Source organism: Mastomys coucha, unplaced genomic scaffold (genome assembly GCF_008632895.1).
Source record: "Mastomys coucha isolate ucsf_1 unplaced genomic scaffold, UCSF_Mcou_1 pScaffold5, whole genome shotgun sequence".
NCBI classification, from domain to species: domain Eukaryota; kingdom Metazoa; phylum Chordata; class Mammalia; order Rodentia; family Muridae; genus Mastomys; species Mastomys coucha.
The window spans coordinates 31,173,799-31,201,200 of record NW_022196911.1 but is presented as its reverse complement, the minus strand read 5'-3'; the positions used below and the strand labels follow the sequence as shown (position 1 = coordinate 31,201,200).

General features: G+C 42.5%; 1 protein-coding gene across 1 annotated transcript; it reads left to right on the top strand.

Annotated features, from left to right (window-relative positions):
- On the top strand, nt 1–25,876 carry Rars1 (arginyl-tRNA synthetase 1). The gene is made up of 15 exons (XM_031352542.1): nt 1–103; nt 1,285–1,419; nt 6,303–6,491; nt 7,643–7,751; nt 8,519–8,619; nt 9,085–9,206; nt 10,932–11,052; nt 12,390–12,519; nt 13,600–13,704; nt 16,123–16,301; nt 16,881–16,990; nt 17,919–18,024; nt 24,360–24,532; nt 24,888–25,135; nt 25,664–25,876. The coding sequence occupies exons 1-15, from the start codon at nt 59–61 to the stop codon at nt 25,771–25,773; spliced, it is 1,983 nt and encodes a 660-aa protein (XP_031208402.1). The 5' UTR covers nt 1–58; the 3' UTR covers nt 25,774–25,876.
- The last annotated feature ends 1,526 nt before the right edge of the window (nt 25,877–27,402 follow it).

Genomic DNA, 27,402 nt, shown 5'->3' with positions numbered 1-27,402 from the left:
GGCCAAAACTAGACACTTCCGCTTCCGGCCACTTGGCATGTGAGTCGCTGACGAGAGGATGGACGGTCTGGTGGCTCAGTGCTCCGCGCGGTTGCTGCAGCAGGTTTGTCCCTGGGCGGACCGGAGGGCTCTGGAGCGGGCGGCGGTGGGGCGAAGCCCGCAGTGGCTTCCAAAGACGGCGACGGCGGCGACCCCAGTCCCAGACCTCCGGGCTTGCAAAGCCATGGTGTCCCGCCGGCCGTTTCCCCTTGGCTGGGTCGTGCGACTGTCACTCAGAGAAGAGAGGATGTCGCAGGGCCTAACGTGGACAGCGAGGCTCTCCCCGCTGGCCGCTCAGGCCAGGTTAGGGCAGGACAGGTGTGCTCTGAGACCCAGCCAGAAACTTCTCAAGAAACCGCCAGTGTTGGTCTGGGACAATGTCACAATTTTAAAAAACGAAAGTAGGACTAGTCTCTTTTCTTTTGGAGGCCCTAGACACGAGTGTTAGGAACTCAGTTTGTTTAAGCAGTCTGCCCTGTTGCAGCAATTGCTTTCTTCAAATCGGCATCCCAGAGATACAAGTTAAATGGACAAGCTCTTTACTAATGTGAGTCCAGTTTATAGTAGCAGATACTAGAGATATGGAGAAAATATATATGAGAAGTTTACTTAGACCCAGAAAAGGCAAAGACAGACAGACACTTCAGCGATTTTGAATATGACAAACAATGGGAGTGTATATTGACTCCTTTTGTCTCAGGGATCTAACCCAGAGCCACACTTATGCCAGGTAAGCACCACTGAGGGCTGTAAGTTCCCAACTCTTACTGATTTTTTGTTGGGTTGTTTTTGGTTTGGTTTGGTTTTTTTCTTTTAGTCCAAGTCATCAGATTTAGGAATACTGGTTGTAAAGCCAGAAACTTGTACTCTAACTAAATCAGGATGCATTAAGCTGAAGAAGAAACCTCTGTATTTGAGAAAGGGTCTTGCTATGTATGTATCCTACCCTGGCCCTAGACTTTCAACTCACAGGTGTGTACTGCTTTGCACACTTTGTAGGATTATAGGCTCTGCACTGCAGTTCCGCATTCCCAGCGCACATGTGTGGATTCAGTTCCATCTTATCTTATAAAGGATAGTTGCTGACTTCAGTAAAATCACTGCTCCTAAAGCCAAGGCCATTCTCATTTTTCTGCCCCACAAATTGTGGAGAGTGGAATGAGGAAGTAAGTCCGTGGTACAGTTTGCCATTATCCCGAAAGCATTTGTTTGACCTGGACTGGAAAAAGCGCCTTTCCCTTACAGGAAAAGGAGATTAAGTCTCTGACTGCTGAGATCGACCGGCTGAAGAACTGTAGTCACTTAGAAACTTCTCCAAGTTTGGAACAGTTACGAGAAGAAAATTTAAAATTGAAGTATAGACTGAATATCCTTCGAAGGGTGAGTGCTCTGGATGTCTCCAAATAATGTTGTTGTTGTTGTGTTGTTACTGAAGATTCTAAAAGTATGTGCTACAAGAACTGAAAAGGGGAGTTTATTTAGAAATCCGTTTTCCTGCATGAGGCTAGTTAGGACTCATTAGGCACCTGTGCTGGAGAAATTGGGGTGGCACTGGCTTTAAGGGGATCGTTACAATGGTTTAAAGAACGGTTTGGGCCGGGCAGTGGTGGCGTGTGCCTTTAATCCCAGCACTTGGGAGGCAGAGGCAGGCGGATTTCTGAGTTCCTGGGCAGCCAAGGCTACACAGAGAAACCCTGTCTCGAAAAAAAAAAGAATGCTTTGGAAGTTGAGATTTCTTCAAAGGCTTATGCCCAAGCTGTCAAAGGAATGTCTTTTGTTTTTAAAACCATTTTCACTACGATAAAAGAAATAATTTGTCAGGAGCAAACTAATGGGAATGTTTTAAAATGCACTCACTGATACCTAACTCCTATGCAATTAAGTTGCTTATTTTCCAGTTTTATGTTATGCTTTATAGCATCTTTTGGGGTTCTTTTCATTTAATGTTGCAAAACTTTCTCTGCCTCTCCTCCTCGCCTGTCTAACAGTTTTGCTATGCAGACCAGGCTGGCTTCTAGGCTGGGCCTCCTCCGTCTTGTCATGCCTTTCTACTTCTGTGTCTCTGAGGCTAGGTTTACAGATGTGTACTACCATGCCACCATTTGAGTAGCCTTACAGTCCAACAATGCTTATCAATGTAGGACTTTTTTTTTTTTTTTTTTTTTTTTTTAAAGCCTACCTTCAGCTTTTTTGGCCTGCCTTTCAGGTTTGCTAATGACACAGCCCAGCGTGTTACCTCATTAATTGTTCTCCACTGTGTGGATTCCATTCTGGATTGCACAAGCTCTACTCCGTGTACTCCTCTCAGGCATCCGACCAGTCCTTTGAAGCTCTTTATTACCTGGGTGGAGTCAGCTGTGCTCAGATAGCTTTGTCACATGCTTGTGTGCTGCTGAAAGCAGCAAGGGAAATAACTACACAAGGAAATATTGCTTTGGTGAAGACAAGCTTTTCTGTGTACCAGAGGCAGGGGCAGGCTGTTCTACAGAATGAGTCGCAGGACAACCAGGGCTACACAGAGAAACCCTGTCTTAAAAAACTAGAGAGGGAGAAAGGGAGGGAACATCACAGGAATAAAATGCTGTGTGCAATAGCTTCACCTCGCTGCCTTCCCCTCGTTCTTGGGCCACACACTCCACCGTGAAAGCACATACCAGTTGGTTCTGGCAGCAGGGTGTTTTACCCATGTTCTCATAAACATGGCTGCCTCGATTTTCTTTTATTGCTTTTCTGTCTTTTTTATGTGTTTTTAAGATAAAAAAGAAATATTTAGAATTGTTTTTGAGGCAGGGTTTCTATTTAGCCCTGACCTTTCTGGAGCTGTCTTTAAGTAAACCAGTTCTCAAACTCACATAGATCCACCTGCCTCTGCCTCCAGAGCCTGGCCACTTAGTGCATTTACTTAAGTAGGCACAGAAAGCTTTTCACATTGGTAATCCTCACACATAATTGCTATCATGGTAGTGCTGTTGTTAAAGAATCCCATAGTTTTTCAGAAATATGCACCTTAGTTTTCTCAAAAGCTGTTAGTTTTACTAATTTTCATAATGTGCGGTTTTACAAAGCGTCAAAACAGGAAAGGTGATTGTACCAAAATATGTCTGCTTTTGGCTTTCATTTGAGTCTAGGTCTTGCAGTCCAGCCCTGCTTTGTGCTTAGACTTGGAGCAGTCCTCTGTCTTGGTCTCCCAAGAGGTAGAATTAAGGTACAGAACCGCAGCCAGCTAGGTGTAGTAGTAACTCCCTCCCACGGGCCTTAGAATCATGGGGAAAATAAAGACGCACACATATAAATCAGGTAAAGAAAAGTTGCCAAGAGCTTGACACACTGGCTTACCTCTGTAGTCCTAGCACCAGAAAGGCAAAGCAGGAGGATTGCTGTGAGTGCAGGACCAGTCTGGGCTACAAGGCAAGAGCATGTCTCACAACCAAAAACTGACTCTGAAGCTCATTAGTAGAGAGCCTGGCCTGAGTGAGGCCTTGAGTTCAGTCCCCAGCACCAGATAAGACTGCATGTAGCTGGGTGTGGTGTTGCATGCTTGTAATTCCATCACTTTCTGTGGGTGGCTAGAGGATCTGGGAAGAAGGGGAGGGAGGGGAGAATGAAAATGTTTAATTATATTCAAATGTTAATTTGGATGAGGTCAAGAACTGGATTCTGTGTGTTTGTGTACATGTTTACTATAAAAGATACCAATATCTTACAAGTTTAAAAAAAATTAAAAGTTTTTTACTGATTTTTAAGATTATATGTAACTGACATTTTCTATTGGAAATCTTTAGATGTGAAAAAGCATGAACAAGAAGTTGATAAACTAAAAATTTTAAATTGATCAGGCATGGGAGCTGATGCACTTTGGGAAGTGAAGGCAGGAGGATCAGGATTTCTAGACCAGCTTCAACCACGGGAAACTCTTTCAACAAACCAAAAAAAGCAAACAGAACAAAACAAGCAAACAAACCACTTAAATCAGCTCTTTTTGTTTGTTTCCTGAGTCAATATTTTTAATTTTCTGGTATGGAAAATTTCAACCAAGGTACAAGCTTTATTTTTACAAAATTGCTTTACCACTGTGTCTGTTAGCAATCTTTTCATAAACGTGTGCAGAATTACACTATTACCAGCACATGCTCCCGAGTAAAGAGCCTCACTTACATTGGGCCTTCTACAAGGCTGATTGACTAGAACTTTGTGGAGTGGTCGGCATGTTGCAGGTCCAGAGCCCAGTTTCTGTTTATCTCAGGCTATCCTGAGCCCTCCCCACCCTTCAGTAGCCACTTCAGTATCTGACCTAACATTTTATCAGGCTTTTTGATGAGTTTAAGAAAATTTCGCTGAGCATAGGGGTGGACACTTTTAATTCCAGAATTCAGGAGGCAGAGACAGGCAGTTCTTTGAGTTCAAGGGCAGCCTGGTCTACACAGAGAAACCCTATCTGGGGAAAAAAAAAAACAAAGAGTATAACTTGATAGACTGAGGTAGAAAGATTGTTGTAAGTCTGAGGCTAGCCTGGAGTACAAAGTGACCCTGTCTCAATCAATCAATCAGTAGTGTGTGTGTAAATTTTTTTCATTTTGTAGCAGAGAATTCCAAGGAAGGTGGGACTTCTTTATTCCTGTACACCTGGTTTGTTATGGTTAATTACTAATTTACATGGAAGTACTGATAGCTGAGACTTCAGTTTTGTTACGTAGATGAAAGTCAAAAGAGCATGTACACAGAACACTGGGTGCAGAACTTGACACTGCATACATACTACTTAACTACTGTTACCATTACTGTTTTACACGGCCAGTCTGTCAGAGGTTTGTTGCCTTTTCTTTTTGTTTGTTGGTTTTTTGTTTTTTTTCCGAGATGGGGTTTCTCTGTGTAGCCTTGGCTGTCCTGGAACTCACTCTGTAGACCAGGCTGGCCTCGAACTTAGAAATCTGCCTGTCTCTGTCTCCCAAGTGCTGGGATTAAAGGCATGCGCCACCATGGCCCAGCGGTTTGTTGCCTTCTTGAGATAGGTTATTATTATGTAGCCCAAGCTGACTGCTGCTCCTGTCTCAGCCTAACTGCCACGATTTTACGTGTGAGCCTCTGGGCCTGGCCTTGATGTTTTTGATTAAATATAAGCTAATGATCATTGGGTCATTGGACTGGGGGTAGCGCCCTGCAAGAGTGCCCACTTTGAGGCAGGCTTGGGGCTCTAGGTTCACATTAGTACACCGGAAGTATTGTCATTATGCTCCGTGAACTGTCTGCTTACTCACTGTTGTCAAGAGGTCAAATCCAGGACCTCCGCTCAGCCGACTGCTTACCTCCCTCCCTTTTTATCTTTTATTGAGATGAGCTCTTGCTGAGTCAACCTAGTTGACCTGGATCAGGCCTCTTACTTTCTGTAGTCTTTTACACACACACACACACACAGTATTTTCTGTGCCATCTTAGATGGCAGGCATAATGCCAGGTGCACTGGCTAGGACTGTGAATGAAACACTTGTCTGCAGTCAGCATTCTGATGGTAGAGACACAATTTTGTGAAGGTGTAATGAGTGATAATAAGAGTAATTATATCCTATCTTAAATGAATGTGCTCCACTTAAAAGCTGTTCCGTTTTCAAGTAACCCAGGGGTTATTGCTGTCAAGGCAAAGCCTGTCTTTCTGGTACAGTGCTGTCACTCTGGGCTCCCTCCTATGTTCCTCTCCTTTCCTGCCCCAAAAAGGTCGGTTCTGGAGAGAGTGTAGCACTGGTTGTTTTGTCCACTGAGTGCTTGGTGCGAAGCAGTTTAGGACTCTCTTCTGTTTCAGATCTCTACGTGGCCCTGGCTGTCCTAGAACACTACCTAGACAACACTGGCCTGAGATCTGCCTGTCTCTGTGTCCCTGATGCTGGGCCTCACTTCTGTTTTCTATTCAGTCACCACCTTTTACTTTTTGTTTGTTTGTTTGTTTTTGTTGTTTTTGAGACAGGGTTTCTCTGTGTAGCCCTGGCTGTCCTGGAACTCACTCTGTAGACCAGGCTGGCCTGGAACTCAGAAATCCACCTGCCACTACCTCCCAAGTGCTGGGATTAAAGGCGTGTGCCATCACTGCCCAGTTTACTGTTTCTGATCTGATAAGGCAAATTCAGAATCGATGGCCTTGCTGCTTCCCAGGCATGTCTTAGGATCCTGTTCGGTGTCTGTCTCGTATTCCTGCCCTGGCTCTAATCTGCATATTTGGGGAAATGGGTGTTGTCATACTACTTCACTGAGACACTGCTGTTCTTTTCCTGCAGAGTCTTCAGGAAGAAAAGAGAAAACCAACTAAAAATATGATTAACATCAACGGCCTTCTGCAGGAAGTCTTTGGCTCTGCCATTAAGGCTGCATATCCAGACTTGGAGAACCCTCCCTTGATCGTGACACCCAGTCAGCAGCCCAAGTTTGGAGACTATCAATGTAATAGTGCCATGGGTATTTCTCAGGTGATGTATCATTTCCTATGACTGGCCCTCCATTCTCTTACAATTCAACATCACTCCTAAGAACATAAATAATAGCAAGTTCTTGTTTCTTTGAGAAAGGGGCACTTTCTATGTGGCGCTAGGGTGTAGCTCAGTGAAAGCGATATTTGTTTTGGTACTTCTTGTTGTGTTCTGATTGATATATGTGCTTAATGACATTTGGAAAGTGAAATTAAAAGTTAAGTTGTTGCCAGACATGGTGACAGATATCTGTGATCTCAGCACTCCAGGGGCTGGGACAGGAGAATTGCCACAAGTAAAGGGAGCCTGGGTTACATTGATGACCCTGTCTTTTCTTTTCTTTTCCTTTATTTTTTAAAGGAGCAACTTGCTAACATCACCACCATTAAGTATTTGTTACAGCTTGGATGTCTCTGGAGCAAACCGACCTCTCCTCTCCCTCTCCCCTTTCTCTTTCCCACATCCTTACTGGTTTTGGTCTTTTGAGACAGGGTTTCTCTGCAACCCTGGCTGTCCTGAAACTCGCACTGTAGATCTCCGAGATCTACTCTCTCCCGAAACTCTCCTGGAACTCCGAGATCTGCCTGCCTCTGCCTCCCGAGTGCTGGGATTGAAGCATGAGCTGCCACTGCTCCAGTTCCTTTTTCCTTTGTTTTAGTTTCTTGAGACACTAGGCAGCCTACCTCAGCCCTTGAGTCATGGGATTGCTGGTGTGCAGCACTCTGGTGGCTGCATTTCATTTTTAAGATGACGAGTTCCTTATTTACGGAGAGCTCCACTGGCTGACCATCCGCGTAGCCTGTATCTGTTTCCTTTCTGCAGTGATTGAGAAAGGTTTGCCTTTGAGCAGACTTTTTTCTCTAATGTTCCCATGATAGTTTTCTATTGAGCTGCTTATGAGTAATAGTTTTATGACCTGTCTGTAAGAATGTGAGTGTGCTGGCTCTGGCTTTGTAGCTGTAGGCTTTGTTCTATCCTTTTTAAGAGGCGGCTAGGGAGCACTGATGAAGCTTTGCTTTATCCATTCACAGATGGGTAGGTTTTTGCTTCTTCGTGAAATTGTTACAAACCATAACTCATGCTTTGTCAGCAACACATTCTCTAGGAACTTGCTACCTGGTGCTAACGAATTGTTTCACATTGTGTTACAGATGTTCAAAGCAAAGGAACAGAAAGTTAGTCCTAGAGAAATTGCAGAAAACATTACCAAACACCTGCCGAACAATGACTATATTGACAAAGTTGAAATTGCGGGCCCTGGTATGATATGCTATCTTTCTTAATAACTATATTGATGAGTGCTTTTTGAGGTTTAAAATGGGTTAAAACTTAAGTCCTGGGTCTGAGGGTCTAACTCGGTGGTAAAGTGCTTTCCAAACATATATCCTAGCATGGCAACTAAAATGAATTTTGAAAAATTAAAAAAAAAAAACTTGCCATGCCTAGTAGCACATGCCTATGGCCCTGTCTCTTCAGGAGGTGGCATGGTGTGTACAGGCCAGCACAAGCATTCACTGAGCATCTGTCTCAAAATAGAATTTGAAATGGGAGTGTAGCTCATTGGTAGAGGGCTTACCTAGCATGGGGGAGGCCCCAGATTCAAGCCAGACCACTTCCTATCCCATGCCAAAAACTTGTATGTAGTGAGCCAAGTAGTTAACAATAACCTGGATTGTGAATTAGATGCTGACATTTGGCAACCTGTCCTTGGATGGGTTACTTTGCCTTCCTTCCACTGATTTCAGGTTTTCGTCAGAAAAGGGCAGGTTATGGCTGAGCCTACAAAGAAGGCCCTTCATTTGTGAAAGAAGTGGGTGGGCTGGAGTAAGCAGCCGGCTTCAGGATAGGTTTGAAATATATGCTAAGGCAAGTATTTTCAGAAGGGCTTGAGTACCAGTCTGGATTCCTGTTAGACTCCTGAAGAGTTTTGCCACAGTTATATCACCTAGTTCCGGCATAAGTGAAATGGAGAAAATTTCTTCATCCAAGTGGGAGACTGATCATTTTTACTCCCTCCCCTCTTTTAGGTTTCATTAATGTGCACTTGAGAAAGGACTTTGTGTCTGAACAGTTAACCAATCTCCTAGTGAATGGAGTTCAGCTCCCTGTGCTTGGAAAGAATGAAAAGGTATCTGTGCGTCCTGTACTAGTGCTTCAGTGTAGACCTTGCGCGACCTGTACTAGTGCTTCAGTGTAGACCTTGTGCGACCTGTACTAGTGCTTCAGTGTAGACCTTGTGCGACCTGTACTAGTGCTTCAGTGTAGACCTGCATTGCTGTCATGCCTTCCCTGGGTGTTGAGATCAGGGGTGTAACTGGCAAGCAGACTTCTGATGTATTTTATAATTATTTAATCTTATCCCATAGGCATTTAAAGCTCATAACTGATACTTATGCAGATATTGCTGAATAGTATACTTGAATTGTAATTTCTATGTTAATTTGATTCTTGATCAGTTAATATGCTATTAGAGCCACAAGAAAATCTAGTATAGTGAATTATAACCTAGACTAATATTTAAGTCTGACATTATTAAGTGTTAGCATGGTAAAGTATATATGCCCTCTTCTAAAAGTCTTTTTTTGTCTTTTAGGTTATAGTTGACTTTTCCTCTCCCAACATAGCTAAAGAGATGCATGTTGGCCACCTCAGGTCAACCATCATCGGAGAAAGTATGTGCCGCCTCTTTGAATTTGCAGGATACAATGTGCTAAGGTATGTTCTCTTGCATTTGTTTGGAAATTTCTATAAAAAAATGATACATCCCATTTTTGAAGTATCTTCAACACTGAACTCAAAGCTCAGTTCTGTTTTGTAGTCACTTACCCAGTAAGCTTTTCAAAATATATCCTGGAGGCTGGGAAGATGGCTATAGGATTAAAGCACCCAGAGTTCTTGCTGAAGACCCAAGCTCAGTTCCTAATACCCATACTGTATGACTCACAGCTGTCTGTAATTCCTGCTCCAGAGGTTCCAGTGTTCCTGTTTGGCCTCCACAGATTCTGTGTGCATGTGCACAAACCCGCAATTATATACATGTATGCATAAATAAAATGGATCTTATAAAAATATACATTGGTCTCCATCTGAACTTTTTTTATATCCTTCTTATAAGCTTTCAGTGGAACCAAAGATACATCTCTATTCATTACACAGATTTTTTTTTTTTTTAAGATTTACTTTATTTATATGAGTACACTGTAGCTGTCTTCAGACACACCAGAAGAGGGCATCAGATTCCATTACAGGTGGTTGCAAGCCACCATGTGGTTGCTGGGAATTGAACTCAGGACCTCTGGAAGAGCAGTCAGTGCTCCTAACCGCTGAGCTATTGCTCCAGCCCCAGAATTTTTTTTTTCTAAGATTTATTATTAATAATAAGTAACTATAACAAAACCAGTGCATTCCGGCAAAGGCCTTTAATCCCAGCACTAGAGGGGTAGATCTCTGAACTTGAGGCCAGCCTAGTCTACATAGTGAATTCTAGGACGGCCAGAGCTACATCATGACCTTGTCTTAAGATAATAGCAACAAAAAAGATTTATTTATTTATTTTTATGTTTACATTCCTACATGAGTTTATATGCATGTAGTGTCTGTAGAGGTTAGAAGAGGGCATTGGATCCACCTATAACTATATTGTTCAAGGCAGTTGTGAACTGCCACTCTGGGAACTGAACCCAGCTGTGTGTATCCTTAGCTGCTGAGCCATCCAGCCACCCTCCTCAGAGTGCCTCATATATAACAAGAACTTACTGTCTAGTAGTCAGCAAGGCCTAGCAAGAAATGGACGTGCTGGGCATTGTAGCCATGGTATAAACTTGGGGTTCTGTTGTAACTAGTGGAGCAATATGATCTAAAAGATTGCTCTGGTAGTAGCTGGTAGAAGCTAGGTAGGAAGGAAGCATGGTGATAAGCAAGCTGTCCATTAGCTAGAGGCAGAGAGGGAAAGATGGGACGCGTTGGCATTCTGGAGCCATTTATCTTCAGTCCCCTACAATGGTTGATTAAAAGGCACATTTTTTTCCTTCTTTTATTATGTGTACTTCTTTGCTGGGGAATTATTTTATTACTTATTGGGGAATGATGCTTATAAAAGTCCTTGCAGGGACTCAGATCTTTATGCTTGGTGACAGTGACTATTGGCTGTGATGTTCTTAGTTAGCTGTATTATACACAGTTTATAGCCTATTGATTAGAACTTTATTTATGCAGTAAGTAAGTTCTCACCAAATTCCGCCTGTTACTGGTTACCCAGAATTGAGTGGATATAAGAGCCCAGAGCTTCATCTTGCCAGGTAGCAATGCAGTTGAGGAAACAGCTACATAAACAACTTTTACTAAGGAGGTAGGTAGGCGCTTCAGTGTTAGTGGCTTTTAATGGAATACAGTTTTAATCTTTATGATTATTTTAATCCCTGTTCTCTGATTGGTTATTAGGTTAAACCACGTAGGAGATTGGGGGACCCAGTTTGGTATGCTCATCGCTCACCTGCAAGATAAATTTCCAGATTATCTGACAGTTTCGCCTCCTATTGGGGATCTTCAGGCCTTTTATAAGGTTTGGCACCATTGTATTACTGTATATCTGCCACCCATTTCCCAAAGGAAGTTGCACATTTGAATTTACTGTGGCATGTGCCACCAAAATAAAAAGCTGAAGATTTTTGTGGTTTGATTTTTGATTTGCGGGCAGTATGTAGACTAGGCTGACCTGTAAACTTGGCATTCTGACTTTACCAGAGTGTTAGGGTTACAAGCAGGAGCCACCATGCTCAGGTAAGTTGTCTATTTTTAAGAAAAAAATAATTTAAGCCAGGTGGTGGTGGTGCATACATTTATCTTCAGTACTCAGGAAGCAGAGGCAGGTGGATCTCTTTGAGTTTGAAGCCAGCCTTGTCTACATAGTAATTTCCAAGACAGCCAGGGCTACACAAAGAAACATTGTCTTGAAAAACCAGAAAAGAAAGAGTTTTGTTTAATTAACTAATTAATTAATTAATTGTGCTGTTTGTCATGTTGATCTGTACCTTTCCCCTTCATGTATTCCTCTGTCCTCTAGGGCTTGCATCCAAACCAAAGCCTTCTTGCATGATAAGCTACCCTTTTAACAATTGAGGGGCAAGGATGGCTTTGGTGAGGGATTTTGGTGTTCTTTGTGGTTCTGGTTTTGTTGAAATGATCTTATGGAGTTCTGATTGACTTTTAACTGCTGTGTAGCTCAGGGTGACCTTGAACTCCTTTTTGTACCTCAGCTGCTAAGATTATAAGCAAGAACTGCTGTGCCAGCACGTAGGCTTGACTTAACCTACTATCTTCCTGGATCACTATTTATTGAGAATGGGTCTCTTGATGACCCATTTTTATCTAGTATAGCTAGCCAGGTTCCCCACAGACTTCCATCTCTGCCAGAATTACAGAGTATAGAAAGCTGTAGGGACTGTCCAGCTTTGCTTAGGATCTGGAGACCAAACTCTGGGTCTCACACTTGCAGGACAGGCACTATATCCTCTGAGCAGTCTCTCCAGGTCAGCCCTGTCCGAATCCTGAATACTAGCAGGATTATATTTTCCTGTTGGTAGGGTTGGGTTGGGTCTGGGTTTTTGTTTTGGAGACAGGGTATCACTGTGTTCCTAAATGGTCTGGAATTCACGATGTAGACCAGACTGATTTCTTGCGTCTACCTCCTTGGTGCTGGGATTAAAAGTGTGCATGCCCACCTACTCTGTTTGTTTGCTTTGCTTTTCAGGAACTTAAACAGTGTTCTTGGCTTTGATGTAGAGTACTTTGATATTCTCAGTCATCTTATTTTTGCTGTGTGGGGTATGGTACATACAGCAATGAATACATTCTTCATCTAGAACTACAGAATTTAGATCTTACAATTTTTTAAAACAGGAATCTAAGAAGAGGTTTGATGCTGAGGAGGAGTTTAAGAAGCGAGCCTATCAGTGTGTCGTTTTGCTGCAGAGTAAAAACCCAGATATCATGAAAGCCTGGAATCTCATCTGTGACGTCTCCCGGGAAGGTGAGTTCCTAGGCACCACTCAGCTAGTTTGAGTTTCTATTCAGGATTGATACTGGGTCTTTGTAATTGGGTTGCTTGTGTGGTTTTGGTTCTTTTGCCTGTTTCCTCAACCTTCTCATATGCTTTTCTAAATTAATAGTGTAAATGCAGGAATGTGTTTGCTACATGGCCCACATGGAGCTCAGAGGACAAGGGAACCCTTGGAGAGTCTGTTTTACATTATCATGTCTTGATACGCATTGATGGTGGTGGTTGTAGTGACCAGAGGAGGCTGCTGGAGCCCTTGGAACTGAGTTATAGTCTTTGCAAATTTGCTGACAGGCTCAGGGACCTGAGCTTAGGCCTAGTGCATGCTTTTAATTGCTGAGCCATCTCTCCAGCTCACATATCCATGTTTTTACATGGGTTCCAAGGATCAAAATCAAATCTTTTATGGAATGCACTGTTAATTTCACCAGCCCCTATTTTTATTTTGTTTTTGAGACAAAGTCTGTATGTCTCAGGCTGACTGTGAATGCTTCTCATATGTTGAGGTTGCAAGGCATTTATCACCATGTTTGGTTTGACAAGATTAAAAGTTATTTTGAAAGGGAAATGAATGAAAATGGCCAGAGGTATTTTACAAAGGGGAGTATTGATGAGTGCTTTGCAGCCTAGGTTTTAAGGTATTGAAGTGTTGGAGTTTAATACTGCATCAGTGGCTAGTGAGAAACGAGTCAGGGCTACCAAACTAATAAAGGTTTTATCATCAACTAGGAAAGGCTTTGTCTCCTCCTTTTCCTCCTCCCGACGCCCCACCCACCCCCTCATCCCCCAGCCCCCCATACAGGGTTTCTCTGTGTAGCCCTGGCTGTCCTGGAACTCACTCAATAGACCAAACTGGCCTTGAACTCGAGATCAGTCTGCCTCTTCCTTCTGAGTGCTGGGATTAAAGGAATATGTGCATTATTTAGCTCTGTATTGTTCATACTTGGTGCAATTAATTTTTTTTTTCTGTTTCAGATAAGTTCTCTAAATGCTACGTTTTTCCCTTTTTGCTTATATGTTTGTTCATTTACTGTATTTGGTGGTATTTTCTAGAGTTTAATAAAATCTATGATGCATTGGATGTCACTTTAATAGAAAGAGGAGAATCCTTCTATCAAGATAGGATGAATGATATTGTAAAGGAATTTGAAGATAAAGGTAGGCATTACCCTTTTTAAACTTTTATTAATATTACTGAAACTTATAAACAGGCAAAAGTAAAGATAGTAGCATTTATATTAATTGTGAAGACCATAAACTCATCATACATCTTCAACAGGTTAGGTATTAAATCTAGAATATACTTTATTCTGTCCATACAATGTTATCAAATTCCAGCTACCGCTGTGTCCATGAAATAACATGTACATATCCCTATGCTAAAACTCTATCATTATTCCATCAAGGATTAATCTCCTTCGTGTGTGTGTGTGTGTGTGTGTGTGTGTGTGTGTGTGTGTGTGTGTGTGTGTTAGAGACATGGTTTTGCTTTGTAACCCTGGCTGGCTTTGAATTATATATGTAGACCAAAATGACGAACACCCCGGTCCCCATATTGATTGAACCAAAGGACTTGTACCTTGTACATGCTAGGCACTCTGCTGTTAATGCTGTCGGCTCCGGCAATAATGTCTTAATACCATTCAGTAGACAATTCAGATGTCCCATTTTAAGCTGTTCATGTGTTCATTCAAGTATAGGGTCTAACCCCGAGACCAGAGCTGACCTGGGACTCACTGCCCTCCTGTCTCAGCTTCCCAGATGCTGAGATGAGTATTTCAACTATGGCCAGCTTCGTAAGTTTAATCACAGGCTTGCTTTCTGTGTTCTGTAAATACATTGTAGTCCTCCTTTTCCTGTGTATTTTTTCCTTGCTCTGTAAGGAACCCTGGCTAGCAGGGAACTTATATAGACCAGTGTCCCCAAGTTTGTGGCACTTCTCCCCTTTCTGCCTCCAAAGTACTGGTATTGCAGGCATTAATTATATTACCATGTCTGGATTTATGTCTTTGGTTATTAAACAAAAAAGGCTATTTGTCTAATTCCTCCAATTGGTGTAACAATCTCACTTTGTACTCTAGGCTGGCCTCAAACTTAGGGCGACTCTTGTGTTAGCTTCCTCAAGAGTGGGATTACAGACATGAACCACAAGGCCTGGTTCTCCCTCTGTTTTTAAAAGAGGATTTATTGATTCATTGTATCTGATTTGCTTTGATTTTTCAAGAAAACAAGCAATGTCTGGTTGTCTCTTTGTGGTGCTAGGATTGGTTAGCAGGTTCAGGTGCTAAGACCCAGCTGTCACTCTCTCCATCAGGCTTTGACCTGTTGTTTTCATTCACTTGATAGGATGTTATCATCCCCCTCCATTTTTATTACCTGGGATTCTGTGCACAAATTTGTCCAACATCTTTATTTTGTGTGTGTGTGTGTGTGTGTGTGTGTGTGTGTGTACATGTACAGCAAATACTCTTAACCACTAAGCCATCCTTCAGCCCTGGATGAATGGCTCTTGAGCTCTGGTTCTTGCATGTGAAAATGGAGTCTAGGAACCATTACTTTTAAGATAATAAAACAGTATTCACGGGGTTGGGGTTTGGGGGAGTTGTGGTGCTAAAGACCAAACATGCCGGCAAATACCTACTCCTGGACACCAATCCCAGCCCTAATAATAGAAGAGTCATGGCTCACAGGCGGTGGCCCTGAGATTCATCAGTCTTGCTTCCTGGGATGTAGGTTTAACCACTATCTATGCTGAGTCACTTTTCTAAACTGCAAAACAGTGTGGTAGCATTTACTGTATAAGTGCTATGAAGTTAAGTTTGGGATTTAATATGGGCGACACAGAAATGAAATATAGCTGTTAAAATGTTCTTGGTTCTAAGAACTTTTGCTTTTTCTGTAAAGCACATGAACATGATTTTATTTTTCTTACTCCTTAGATACTAAATATTGCTGTATTTAAGCATATTCTGAAAGGCCTTGTTTTCCTTCCAGAGGAAAGTTAAGGTTCTACCCAGAAAGCGAAGCACAAGTATTCATATTTTGCCTGCTGAATGGATGCCTCCATTGGAATGTTGTGTAATGAGTTTAGCGATTACAGATTAGTGTGAATGCGGAGTCTTGCCCTCCTATTTAACTTGTACCCTGACGTCAGTCTTGACCGTAGCCATTTCCCAAGATTTATAGTAGATCTATAGTGGGGATAATCATATGATTTCCTCAGCTCTTTGATAATTGTCTTTTAAAATATTCAGAGGGCTGGTGAGAAAGCCCTGCAGGTCAGAGGTACTTGCTAGCAAGCCTGGTGAGCTGAGTTCAGTCCTTGGAACCCACATGGTAGAAGGAAGAGAATATCAGCCCCCAAAAGGTGTCCTGACCTCCACATTCACAGTGTAGTATATGAACTACCCACATTCTCTCATACACAAAAAGTATAAGCTTAATTGTTAAAATATTCATAGAATGACCAAGTATTTAGGTCATCCTAGAACACAGTAGGATTCTGGATTCAGGAGGACTCTTCCCATTATTAATGAAGGTTTATTTGTTTTGGTTTTGTTGTTTCTTTGTTGCTAGGGTTTGTGCAAGTGGATGATGGCAGAAAAATTGTGTTCGTGCCTGGGTGTTCTGTACCATTAACAATAGTGAAATCAGATGGGGGCTATACCTATGACACATCTGACCTGGCTGCCATCAAACAGAGATTATTTGAAGAAGAAGCAAATAAGATTATTTATGTGGTAGACAATGGACAAGTAAGTTTGTGGATTTGTCTAGAGCCCAATTGTAGATACTGACAGATACATAGAAGCTGAGCCTTACGGAGGTACAAAAGCCATGTGACTTTTGTTGTGAGATATGGTGTCATGTAGCCCATTTGACCTCAAACTTGAAATCCCAACTTTCGAGATGAAAACGAATATTTAATAGAGCTATCTGCCCTGTCGTCTTTGCTCTGATGACATCCTGTGTTTTGCGCATGGTAGGCAAGTGTGCTGGCACTGAGGCATCCTCAGTGGAGCTTGTTAACTGAGATGTGGTCTCATACAGCCCTAAGCTGCCTCAGCCCTGGCTATATAGCTGAGTGTAACCTACCACAACTGATTCCCTGGTTCTGAGGCCCTGAATCACAGGCAAGTCTCAGTGTGTCTGGCTCCTTTTAAGACCTGAGTGTAGAAACTGAGTGTTCTTGCTTTTTGGTGGTCACATCTGCGGAATAGAATTTTTGTAATAACACTTGCCTAACAGGATTGTCATGTGGTCCCTGAGCATAGAAGCCTGACATCTTTTTTTTAATAGTAACCTAACTATCATTCTGTTTCTACTCTTTGTAGGCTCTGCACTTCCAGGCAATATTTGCTGCTGCTCAAATGATTGGTTGGTATGACCCTAAAGTAACTCGAGTGGCCCACGTTGGATTTGGTGTGGTCCTAGGAGAAGACAAGTAAGTGGCCATGCTTCAGCATTCCTGCAGTAGAACTGGGAAAGGGAGAGGTTTCTACCTCTACCATGCTGTCATGCAAACTCTGCTAATCCACTTTCCCCGTGGCTTAGCCCGTAAGGACAGTGTGTGGTAACAGCAGTTAGGTTACAGAGGGATTTGCGCTTCCTCCCATCCAGGCTGTGCTAAGTCTCACCTAGGATACTTGGCAGTGTAGGCAGAGTGCGAGTCAATTGAGATCCCAGTTGTTTCAAAACATAAAATAAAGGTTATCAAGGCTACAGTTAATGATGCCCGCGCTGTTGCTTTCTATTTTCCCTCCTTTCTCATAAATACAAAGATAAATATAGTAAGATGTTTATATTCAGTATTCATCAATACCAAGGCACAAAATGTTTTCTTTTTTCAGTATGATTAGCTTTCTTTCTACCAGTCAGTATTTAGTCCAGTAAAGAACCTGCTGACCTGCCACACGTGGAAGCCACATTTAAACACCATCTTATATTCCAGAAAAGTGAGCTAGCTGGATTTTTAATGTGTATGTGCCTATTTTGAAGAACCTATGAAATCCTGAGTAGAGTATCAGGCGGTTGCGTCCTGCCACACACAAGTGCTGGGAACTAAACTCATCCTCTGGAGGAGCAATCAGTGTTCTTCAAAATGCTGAGCCATTTCTCCACCCCTGTAGATGCATTAAAAAAATCACTACTAAAATGTAGTTAAGGACAGAGTGAGTTCAGGTGAGGGCCAGGTCAGGGAGCTTTGTGTTGAGAGGCATCGGAAAGGAGTTTGCTGGTAGCCAATTTGATTATGACCCTGTTACCTTCAACTCCAGGCAGCTTTCTGTAGATCTCGAAAACCCTCATTTCCATAGGTTTTTAAATTAAAAAGTCTAATTCAGAATCTTTATAAGTCTTTAAACTTCTTTTAGGAAGAAATTTAAAACACGTTCAGGTGAGACTGTGCGCCTTGTGGACCTGCTGGAAGAAGGACTGAAAAGGTCCATGGACAAGCTAAAGGAAAAAGAGAGAGATAAGGTAGGACAAGACTGTATTGGCACATATGCCCTGAGTTATATTTGGGGGCCTATGCACTTAAATGGGGCTCACTTTGATTAGCCATATTCCTGGATATTACAAAGCACCCTGTTTCCTCTTTGTTAATGTGGCTTTGTGGTTCTGCTTCTATTTAATTTTTTTGTTGTTGCTGTTTTGGGGTTTTTTGTTTTGTTTTGTTTTGTTTTTTGTATTTTTCGAGACAGGGTTTCTCTGTGTATCCCTGCCTCTGCCTCCCAAATGCTGGAATTAAAGGCGTGCGCCACTACTGCCCGGCACTTCTATTTAATTTTAACACGTAGAAATTGTACTTTATGGGAGGACAAAAGCTGTGTGACTTGTTTTGAGATAGAATCTCACGTATGGGAGGACAAAAACTGTGTGACTTTTGTTTTGAGATAGAATCTCATGTAATCCAAGAAGGTCTCAGACTCCCTGTGTAGCCAGGATTTACCTTCAACTCCTGAGGTTCCTGTCCCTACCTCCCAAATGCTGGGATTATGGTGTATACCATCATGCCTAACTCCTGCACCGTGTTTTTATGCCATGTATAAATTGTTTAAGTTAAACATCTTAAATTGTTGTTAGTTTATGGTGAAAAGTTGAAGAACCCTTCTTCTATCTCAGAACTTTGCACTTTCACCAAAATAACGTTCTGCACTTAATTTTCAGATCCTCTCTCCACTACACTTCCTTGCTCTCACAGATTGTTTTGAGTAACATGGACTTGTTGGGATTTTGTAGCAGAGTCTCCCTTTATAGCCCAGATTGATTGTGAGCTCAGTGTTCAGCCTGTTTGCTAAGTGCTGGCTTTATGTGTGTATGCTACCGCGGCTACAATGAACTTTTAATAATACTGATTCCTATGATCAATAAATATGCAGTGTCTTTTCAGTTTCCTTCACCGGCATGTCACAGTTCTGTGGCAGGCAACCTTAAATTGTTGTCTAGCTCTTTTGTATTTTTGCTAACTCACCATGTATCTGAGGATAACCTTGAACTACTAGTCTTCCATTTTATAGGTATTCTAAATGTTTCTGCACTTGTCATGTAATTTGGTGTTTTCTTGGATTCAGACAATTAAGTTCTTACCTATAGGTGAGGGCTTTAGACAGGAACTTGCCAAAGGCTAGTACCCTATAGAATGAGGGCTTTAGACAGGAACTTGCTAAGGGCTAGTACCCTATAGAATGTGAATTCTATCAGTGGTTCTGCACAAGAAGCTACACAGCAGACTCTAGGCAGCTCTCTGTAGTAGGTTCCATTCCTTTGGCTATTCTGTGAGCTATCAGTGTCCAAATTCATAGCTTTGGTAAAACAGGAGGGTCTGTGACACAGCTGATCATGTTATTAGCAGAATCACATTGACTTAATTTATATTTCGCATCCTACAACTGCATTGAAATTAAGAAAATATTAAAAGTACATTGTGGGTGTCACCAAAACTTACCCCACAGATGCATGAGTCTGGCGTCTTACTGTTTTGCTGAACGTTTGTGTTGTGCACAAGTTGACCTGAGACTGGTGTCCCCTTTAGGTTTTCATTGCGCTGTTCAGTGTAGGCCTTTATCATTGATTGGGTTTATTGGTTCTGTGAAACTTTGGATAGGAGGTACCCAAAAGAATTTAGGATATGGTACAGGCAGATAATTTAAAACAAACCTTCAGAAACAGTAAGCAGAGCCAGATGTGGTTTATATATGAGTAGTCTTGATGTTCAGGAGATGGAAGCACTAGAATCACTTGGGTAGAGGAGTTTAAAACCCATCTCCACCCAGAACATTCCAGGGTTTTGCTTGGTCAGGGAGGGTGGGATAGGGTTTCACTGTGACCGGGTCAGGCATGACCTATCTTGCCTCTGTAGTGGGTTCCATTCCTCTGGATATTCTGTGAGCTAGTTTTTTCTAAAGCTAGTTTGTCAAGTGAATTGTAAATGTAACAGAAAAGGGACAGTGACAGTTACATAGACATTCTTGCAGATGGAAAGCCAAAGCTGTAGCTGGTGCCTCTGTAAAGCTAGGACCCTTGAACCCAGGCATACATCATCTGTCTTCTGAGGCAGGAGCTTACTCTGTAGGCCAAGCTGCCTGTGAGCTCAGAGTGATCCTCCTTTCCAGACAGTATGAGTGTAGAGCTTACTCAGTATGTAAACAGTGGCATTACTGCTGAGCAGTGGCTTTAACTCCAGCACTCAGGAGGCAGAGATGGGTGATCTCTGACTTTGAAGACAGCCTAGTCTGCAGATAGGGTTCCAGAACAGCCAAGAATACACAGAGAAACCCTGTGTGGAAGGAAAATGGTATTACCTTTTTAGCAAAGTGTCTGTGTAGCAAGGCCTGTGATCCCAGCACTTACTCAGAAAGGTGAGATGGTAAGAGCACAGATTTCAGGCCAGCCTGAAAGAAAGTACATATAGCAAAACCATGTGTAAACAAACAAACAAGGTACATTCATGTGCCACCACTCTTAGTTTATTCAGGATGAAACCCAGGGCCTGTGCATGCTAAGGGAGCATTCTACCAACGGAACTGCATTCCCATAGGCTTCTAACTTGAGAAGGACAGACATACCAAGTTGCTATTAACTATAGTGAGTTTAAAGAAGCTACAAGGTCTACAAATTTACTTCCATTGAGTTGAGAAATTATCAGAAAAATAATCTTCAAGACAAATTTTGGTGAGAGTTCAGCAATGAATAAGGAAATTCAGTTACTTTTATTGAGTCTTAAGAGCGACTTAAAAGACAGAATATGGAGTGCAAGATTCTGGTCAAGCTAAGCCTTTATTTAACTCCAGCATTTTGGGGCAGGGGCAGTTGGATCTCAGTTCTAGGACATTCCATCCTGAGCAAACTTTTGCCCTTACGTTGTCAGTGCTTCTCATAGCCAACATGTCAGCTTGATTAAGTGCTTATCTGGACAGAATGAAAGAGCCACCTTTCAGAAGCTCCAGGAACCCAATTGAAAAGTACAAAAGACATATAGAGTTCACACAGAACTTTTATTCCAAAGAAGCTTGCCATAAAACATATGATCAAGCCGGGCGGTGGTGGCCCACGCCTTTAATCCCAGCACATGGGAGGCAGAGGCAGGTGGATTTCTGAGTTTGAGGCCAGCCTGGTCTACAGAGTGAGTTCTAGGACAGCCTGGGCTACACAGAGAAACCCTGTCTCAAAAAACAAAAAAAAAAAAAAAAATCAAAATCTGACCATTGAGAATATTCATCTACTAGGCAGAGTTAGAAGTAATCAAAAGATTTTAGTTTGCTTTTTAAACCTTTCAAAACAGTGGAGGTCTATGTCAGTAGGCACTTGGCCCAAGGTAGAGAGGCATGCCTCCTCTTCCTTATGAAAACCAGGGCCGTTTGGAGAGCCCAGGCTTCAGCTTGGGATTATACAGCAGAAGGATACGTGCTGACGATTCTGAGTGAGTACTGCATTACCGAAGAAGGGAAACAGCTGGGACTCTACCAGGGGATGGGAAACTGGAAAGAGAAGCTTTCCTGTTATGTAAACAGAAAAACCTCTCCTGGGGCTGCACTCGGCAGCCTACACCTGTAATTTTAACATCCAAGAGTCTGAGGCAGGAGGACCTTCACTTCAAGGCCAGTCTGAACTGCATAGGATGACCCTATCTCAAAAACAAAACATTTTTAGAATTAAAAAGACTAGTATTTAAGCAGAATTAGATTCCAATTTTATGTCAGTGTGTTAATGTTTGAGTTTTTTTTTTTTAAAGATTTATTTATTTATTATATGTAAGTACACTGTAGCTGTCTTCAGACACACCAGACAAGGGCATCAGATCTCATTATGGGTGGTTGTGAGCCACCATGTGGTTGCTGGGATTTGAACTCATGACCTTCCGAAGAGCAGGCGGTGCTCTTCCCCGCTGAGCCATCTCACCAGCCCAATGTTTGAGTTTTAACAGCATTTCAACTATTGCTTTCCTGGTCATAGATTTTCTTAAGATCAGTCATGGTGGCATATTGCTTGTTAAGTGTGGGAGGCAGAAGCAGGAAGAATGCAGAAAAAGACCAGCCTGGTTCTGTGTTCCAGCCAACCAGGCTACAAAGCAAGACTAGATGTCAAAAACTGGGAGTGGGAGAGAAGTCTTTCCCTGCCTTACGCAGCTTGTTCTGATCTCTCAAACTAACCATCTACTTAAGGATAATTTCTTCCTCCCACATGAATTCTTTCTCTCACCAGCTCCTCCCACCTGGTTTTTATTCCTTCCTTAGAAACACTGTTTAAAGAATACTCTTGGGATGTGGCTCTGTCAGTAGATTGCTTGTCTAACATGAATGAAGCCCTGACTAGGTGTGATCCCTAATACTACAAGGCTCATACCTGCAGTCCCAGCGGATAGCTGCTGGAGGCAGGAGGATCAGGAGTTCGAGGTCACATGAGTCTTTGAGGTGAGCCTGAGTTACCTGAGATCCTGTCTGATAAACAGTCTGCATTGGGCAGATTTCTTTCTGTTAGAGAGAAGTATGTTACGGTTCTGTATGCTGCCTTGGTTTATAATGGGTATTGGTTTCGGATGTTATTTTTTGCCTTGCTATGCCAGCCAACCTGGCCTTAAATTTGCAAAGCTTCCTTAGCCTTTAAATTGCTTGTTTAAACAATTATTAAATTTGCATATTACCTCATTTATTTTTTTAGGTATTATATCCCGATTGGTTATAAGTAGATATCATTCAAAGTTATTTTCTAGTGAGATAAAATGCCCAGGAAGTACATCGAATCACTTAATGGACAAACATAACATTACACCATCATCTGCATAGTGGGTAAAACCTGTAATTTCATGGTCTTAAATATCTAACAGATAAATGTAAACCTGCCTGGCCAGGGACTACAGGCAGCCTGTTATCTTACCAATTAACTTAAAACCAACGTGTCATTTACTAAATACATGAACTACAAAAAACATTTGCACTAATTACTGTGATAGTTTCAAAGTGTAAGCCAGTTTTAATTGAGTTCCTTAGAGGATCTTAACCATAGATCCAACATATAGCTTGTATCGTCATATGTTAAGAGGGCTACCGCTTTCAAATCTAAATTTGGGTATGGTGATCCCTGTACTAGCCAGGTTGCAAGAAGCCTCTCCTGTCGGCCAGTAGTAGGCTTAGACCCCACCCTGACAGCAGAACTCCAAGTGACTGAATTAGTAACAAAATTGTTTGCTACTTTGGTTTTAGTAACTGATATGCATAGGAAACATTTTAACTATAAAATTATATTTATATACCTGTTGAGCAAGCTCAGAAATGTGTAGATGGCGTTTTATGAATTATCTTGAATGGTTTTTTGTAGGGGTTGAACCAGTGAATTAGGGCTCCTTCCTAACTTGCATGAGCAAGTTAGCAGTGCCTGCGCCACTGAGGGAAGTGCCGCCACCCTCCCCCCAGCAACTGTTAGTCACTTGTAGCTCCTGGTACTGGAGGGCCTTTCGAGCCTTTCCACCACTCTCAGAGCCTCACAAGATGTGTGTCCTGAGCACTAGTCAGTCTCTGCTGCTGTAACTTCCACATTTCAAAAGAAGCTTCTCTGACCAAAGCCAGCAACACTAATGTATGGGCGTAAGCCAGTATTCATGGTGGCACAGCAGACAGTGGCCACAGCTGCTGCTTTAAGACTGTGGCCTTGCCCCGGTGTACAGCACCAAACATAAATTCCTTCTTGTGGAGCAAGCCTCCTTCAGTGCAGTCATGCTGCTGTTGCTCCAATGAGCACTTCTTACCTGGCAAGGGCAGCAGTGAGCTTGCAGGTGACCGGTGAGGAAGACTTGACAGCCCAGCCTGTCTGGCTACTTCAATCTGCAAAAGGAGGTTCTGAGTCAATTCTAGCTTGATTTCTATAGTCACTCCATTTTTATTCTCCCACCTTGGATGACCTACTTACCCAACCTTTCAGTAAGTGTCTCAGTGGAAGAGTAAATCTGCTACAGGCCAGGGCATGGTAGTCACTCAAATACTTTGGGGGTTTCAGACTTTTAGACAGGGCCTCTATAGCCCCAGCTGGCCTGGGACATGCAGCAGTCCTCTGCCTCCCATGTGTTAAAAGAAATGGACAGTTCCCATCTTCCACCCCTGAAGTAGCATGAAGTAGATATAAATCAGTGTTGTGGTTCATAGTTCCTAGACATAAATTGGAAAGTAAGCTGACACTCTATATAAGTAGTCCTTAACGTGCAGAACTAATGAGTTCGCTTCCACTATCTCCTTCATGCAGTGGCTCTGTCACTCCTCGCTCTCGGTACTCCTTAATCGCTGTGAGACCCCGTGACAAGCGAAGTGTTTGTTTTCCCAAAGGTCTTAACTGAAGAAGAGTTAAAAGCAGCTCAGACATCCGTTGCATATGGCTGCATCAAATACGCCGACCTTTCTCATAATCGCCTCAATGACTACATCTTTTCCTTTGACAAAATGCTAGATGACAGAGGGAATACAGCTGCTTACCTACTGTACGCCTTCACCAGAATCAGGTAACCACTCAGATGCTTACGTGTGGAATCAATGGATGATGATTCCAAATGGTGTTTATTGTTTTGGTTTTTGAGCCAGAGTCTTGATAACGTGTGTGTGTGTGTGTGTGTGTGTGTGTGTGTGTGTGTGTGTGTGTGTGTGTGTGCGCGCGCGCACATGCATGTTCGTGTCCCAGGCCAGCTTCTGACTTGTGATCCTCTGCCTCCCAAGTGCTGGGGTTACAGGTCAGCTCTAACACACTGGGCTGAGAATCTGTTTTAATTGCTGGTATTTTCCGATCAGTCATACTAGATTGTGTGCATTTGTGTGGAAAGAGCATATGCCTGACTGGAGGGTAATTACCTGGTATTTCAGGTCTATAGCGCGCCTGGCCAACATTGATGAGGAGATGCTGCAGAAAGCTGCTCGGGAAACCAAGATCATTTTGGACCATGAGAAGGAGTGGAAACTGGGACGGTGCATTTTACGATTCCCCGAGATCCTGCAGAAGATCTTAGATGACCTGTTTCTCCACACCCTCTGTGATTACATCTATGAGCTGGCAACCACTTTCACGGAGTTCTACGATAGCTGCTACTGTGTGGAGAAAGATCGGCAGACTGGTGAGTGTCCATCCACTGTCTGTCTGGGGGAGAGTTGCCATGGGACTGAGGAATTTCATAGCAAGCTATAGTATATGTGACAGACAATTTGAAATGGGGCCCGTTCAAAGCAGCAGCAGAATTGTGCCTGTTCCGTCTGTTTCTCCACCTGCAGGCAGTTCCTTGGGAAATGAGTGAGAATGGCACTCAAATAGGATACTTATAGTACAAACAGTGTGTCCGAGTGTTGTTGCTATGGAAACAACTACTGTCATTAATGTCTTCATGTTAACAAGGCAAGCCTGAGAACAATGGTCAATGGAGTGGGTGTCCAATACCAACCAGGGCGGAGTGCAGTCTCTTCACGCGTAGCCCTAGGAAAGCATTGCAGTTTTAATGGAGAAATGTAGCCAGAAATGTTCTTTGTAGTTGAAGGTGATTTTAGTTAGGGCCCTCCCAAAATGCCTATAGGTTGCTTTCTTTTCAGTTATTTAATGACTTTCAAACTGAGAAATGAGTTAATGTCTTTTTTTTTTTTTTTCTTTCCAGGGAAAGTATTGAAAGTGAACATGTGGCGAATGCTCTTGTGTGAAGCAGTAGCTGCTGTCATGGCCAAGGGGTTCGATATACTGGGAATAAAGCCCGTCCAGAGGATGTAATCCTTAGATTGCGGACTGTTTTTACCAAAGTCGCCATTAGTACTATTCGCTTTTTAAACAATCATGTGGACATAATAGTAGTAAAAGAATTTTCACAACTATGCCAAATATGTTTCTTTGTCTCTAACAGAATCTAAAGAATCTAAAGAAATTTACTCTCATAAAGATACAGGTATCAGAGTTGGGGAGAGCATGGTTTGGCAGGGATCCCAGCTTCTTAAGAAGGTCGTGGTCCTCTCCACCCCAACCCTGGTTGAAACACCAGCCTTACAGGTTACAGAGCTAAGGCTCCACAGAGTACATTATTCCAGATTGTTCTAAACCCAACACTGAAAACTATTCCATTTTAGTAAAGGCTGACATTGACAGCACAATCAAGGTTAGGGGGACAAGAAAATAGTCACCCAGGTTACCTCCAGTCTAGTCTTAAGAAAGCAGCCATTCTCAGGTTCAGCATATCTTCTGCAAAATAGCTGGGGTTCTCTTAGCAAAGTGAACAGAGCACTAGTGGCAGTGAGGGGGCAGTTGAGGGCTGTCATAGCATAGGCAGTATTGGTAGCCAGCATCAGCAGACCTACGCTGTTCTGTCCACAGCTGGAAGAACGCAGCCAGTGTAGTCACCTGAGATGCAGTCTAGTTTCTCTATTTCCTGACCTTGTTCAGCTCTGCTAAATAATACTCTAGTACAGCTTTTGGAAATATAAAGTTAATTCTCATGATTTTCCTTAAGCAGTAAAATTCCTGCCAGCCTGTTTTTAGTACACTAAAAACAATAGCAGTTTGCCTTCAGAAAACACTTAACTTCTTTTAGTTTAAATAAAAAGGTCATTTTTGTGCTGGGCAGTGGTGACGCACGCCTTTAATCCCAGCACTTGGAAGGCAGAGACAGGCGGATTTCTGAGTTCAAGGCCAGTCTACAGAGTGAGTTCCAGGACAGGCCAGGGCTACACAGAGAAACTCTGTCTTGAAAAAACCAAAAAAAAAACTCTCCTGGAACTCACTCTGTAGACCAGGCTGGCCTGGAACACAGAAATCTGCCTGCCCTTGCTTCCCGAGTGCTGGGATTAAAGGCGTGCGCCACCACCGCCCAGCAGGTTTTGGTTTTTTTTGTTTTTTGCTTTTTTTAAATCTTGTTCATTTGACTAGTAAGGGGTCAAAGAACTTTCTGGATAATTGAAAAAGAAGAGTCTTTGAAATAGCCCATACAATTATCATGAATCCTAATGAAATTATCTTTGGATGCTAAGCCTTATAGGACATTGTATTAGGCATAGCATACTTCAGGGCACTTCAGGTAGGCAGGACTCGTTCCCATCCCACCCCTTTTTGCAACCTTTTATCAAGACTAACATACTTCTTAGTAGTTTCTTTCCTGACAGTGTTAAGACACCATGATCAAGGCAGTTTGTAAAAGAAGGAATTTAGTTGGGCTTGTGGTTCCAGAGGGCTAGCAGCTAGGGTGGCAGAGTAAAAACAGCTCACATCTTTTATTTTTTGGTTTTTTGAGACAGTTTCTCTGTGTAGCCTCAGCTGTCCTGGAACTCACTCTGTAGATCATACTGGCTTGAACTCACAGAGATCCTCTTGCCTCTGCCTACTCAGTGCTGGGATTAAAGGCTTGCACTACCG

What these genes read in the sequence shown, in the direction of transcription:
- Rars1 (XM_031352542.1), top strand. Translation starts at nt 59, where the DNA reads ATGGACGGTCTGGTGGCTCAGTGCTCCGCGCGGTTGCTGCAGCAG. An exon ending in CCGCGCGGTTGCTGCAGCAG is followed by an intron (nt 104 to 1,284) that starts GTTTGTCCCTGG and finishes TTTCCCTTACAG; the next exon opens with GAAAAGGAGATTAAGTCTCT. An exon ending in AGTTGAAATTGCGGGCCCTG is followed by an intron (nt 7,752 to 8,518) that starts GTATGATATGCT and finishes CCCCTCTTTTAG; the next exon opens with GTTTCATTAATGTGCACTTG.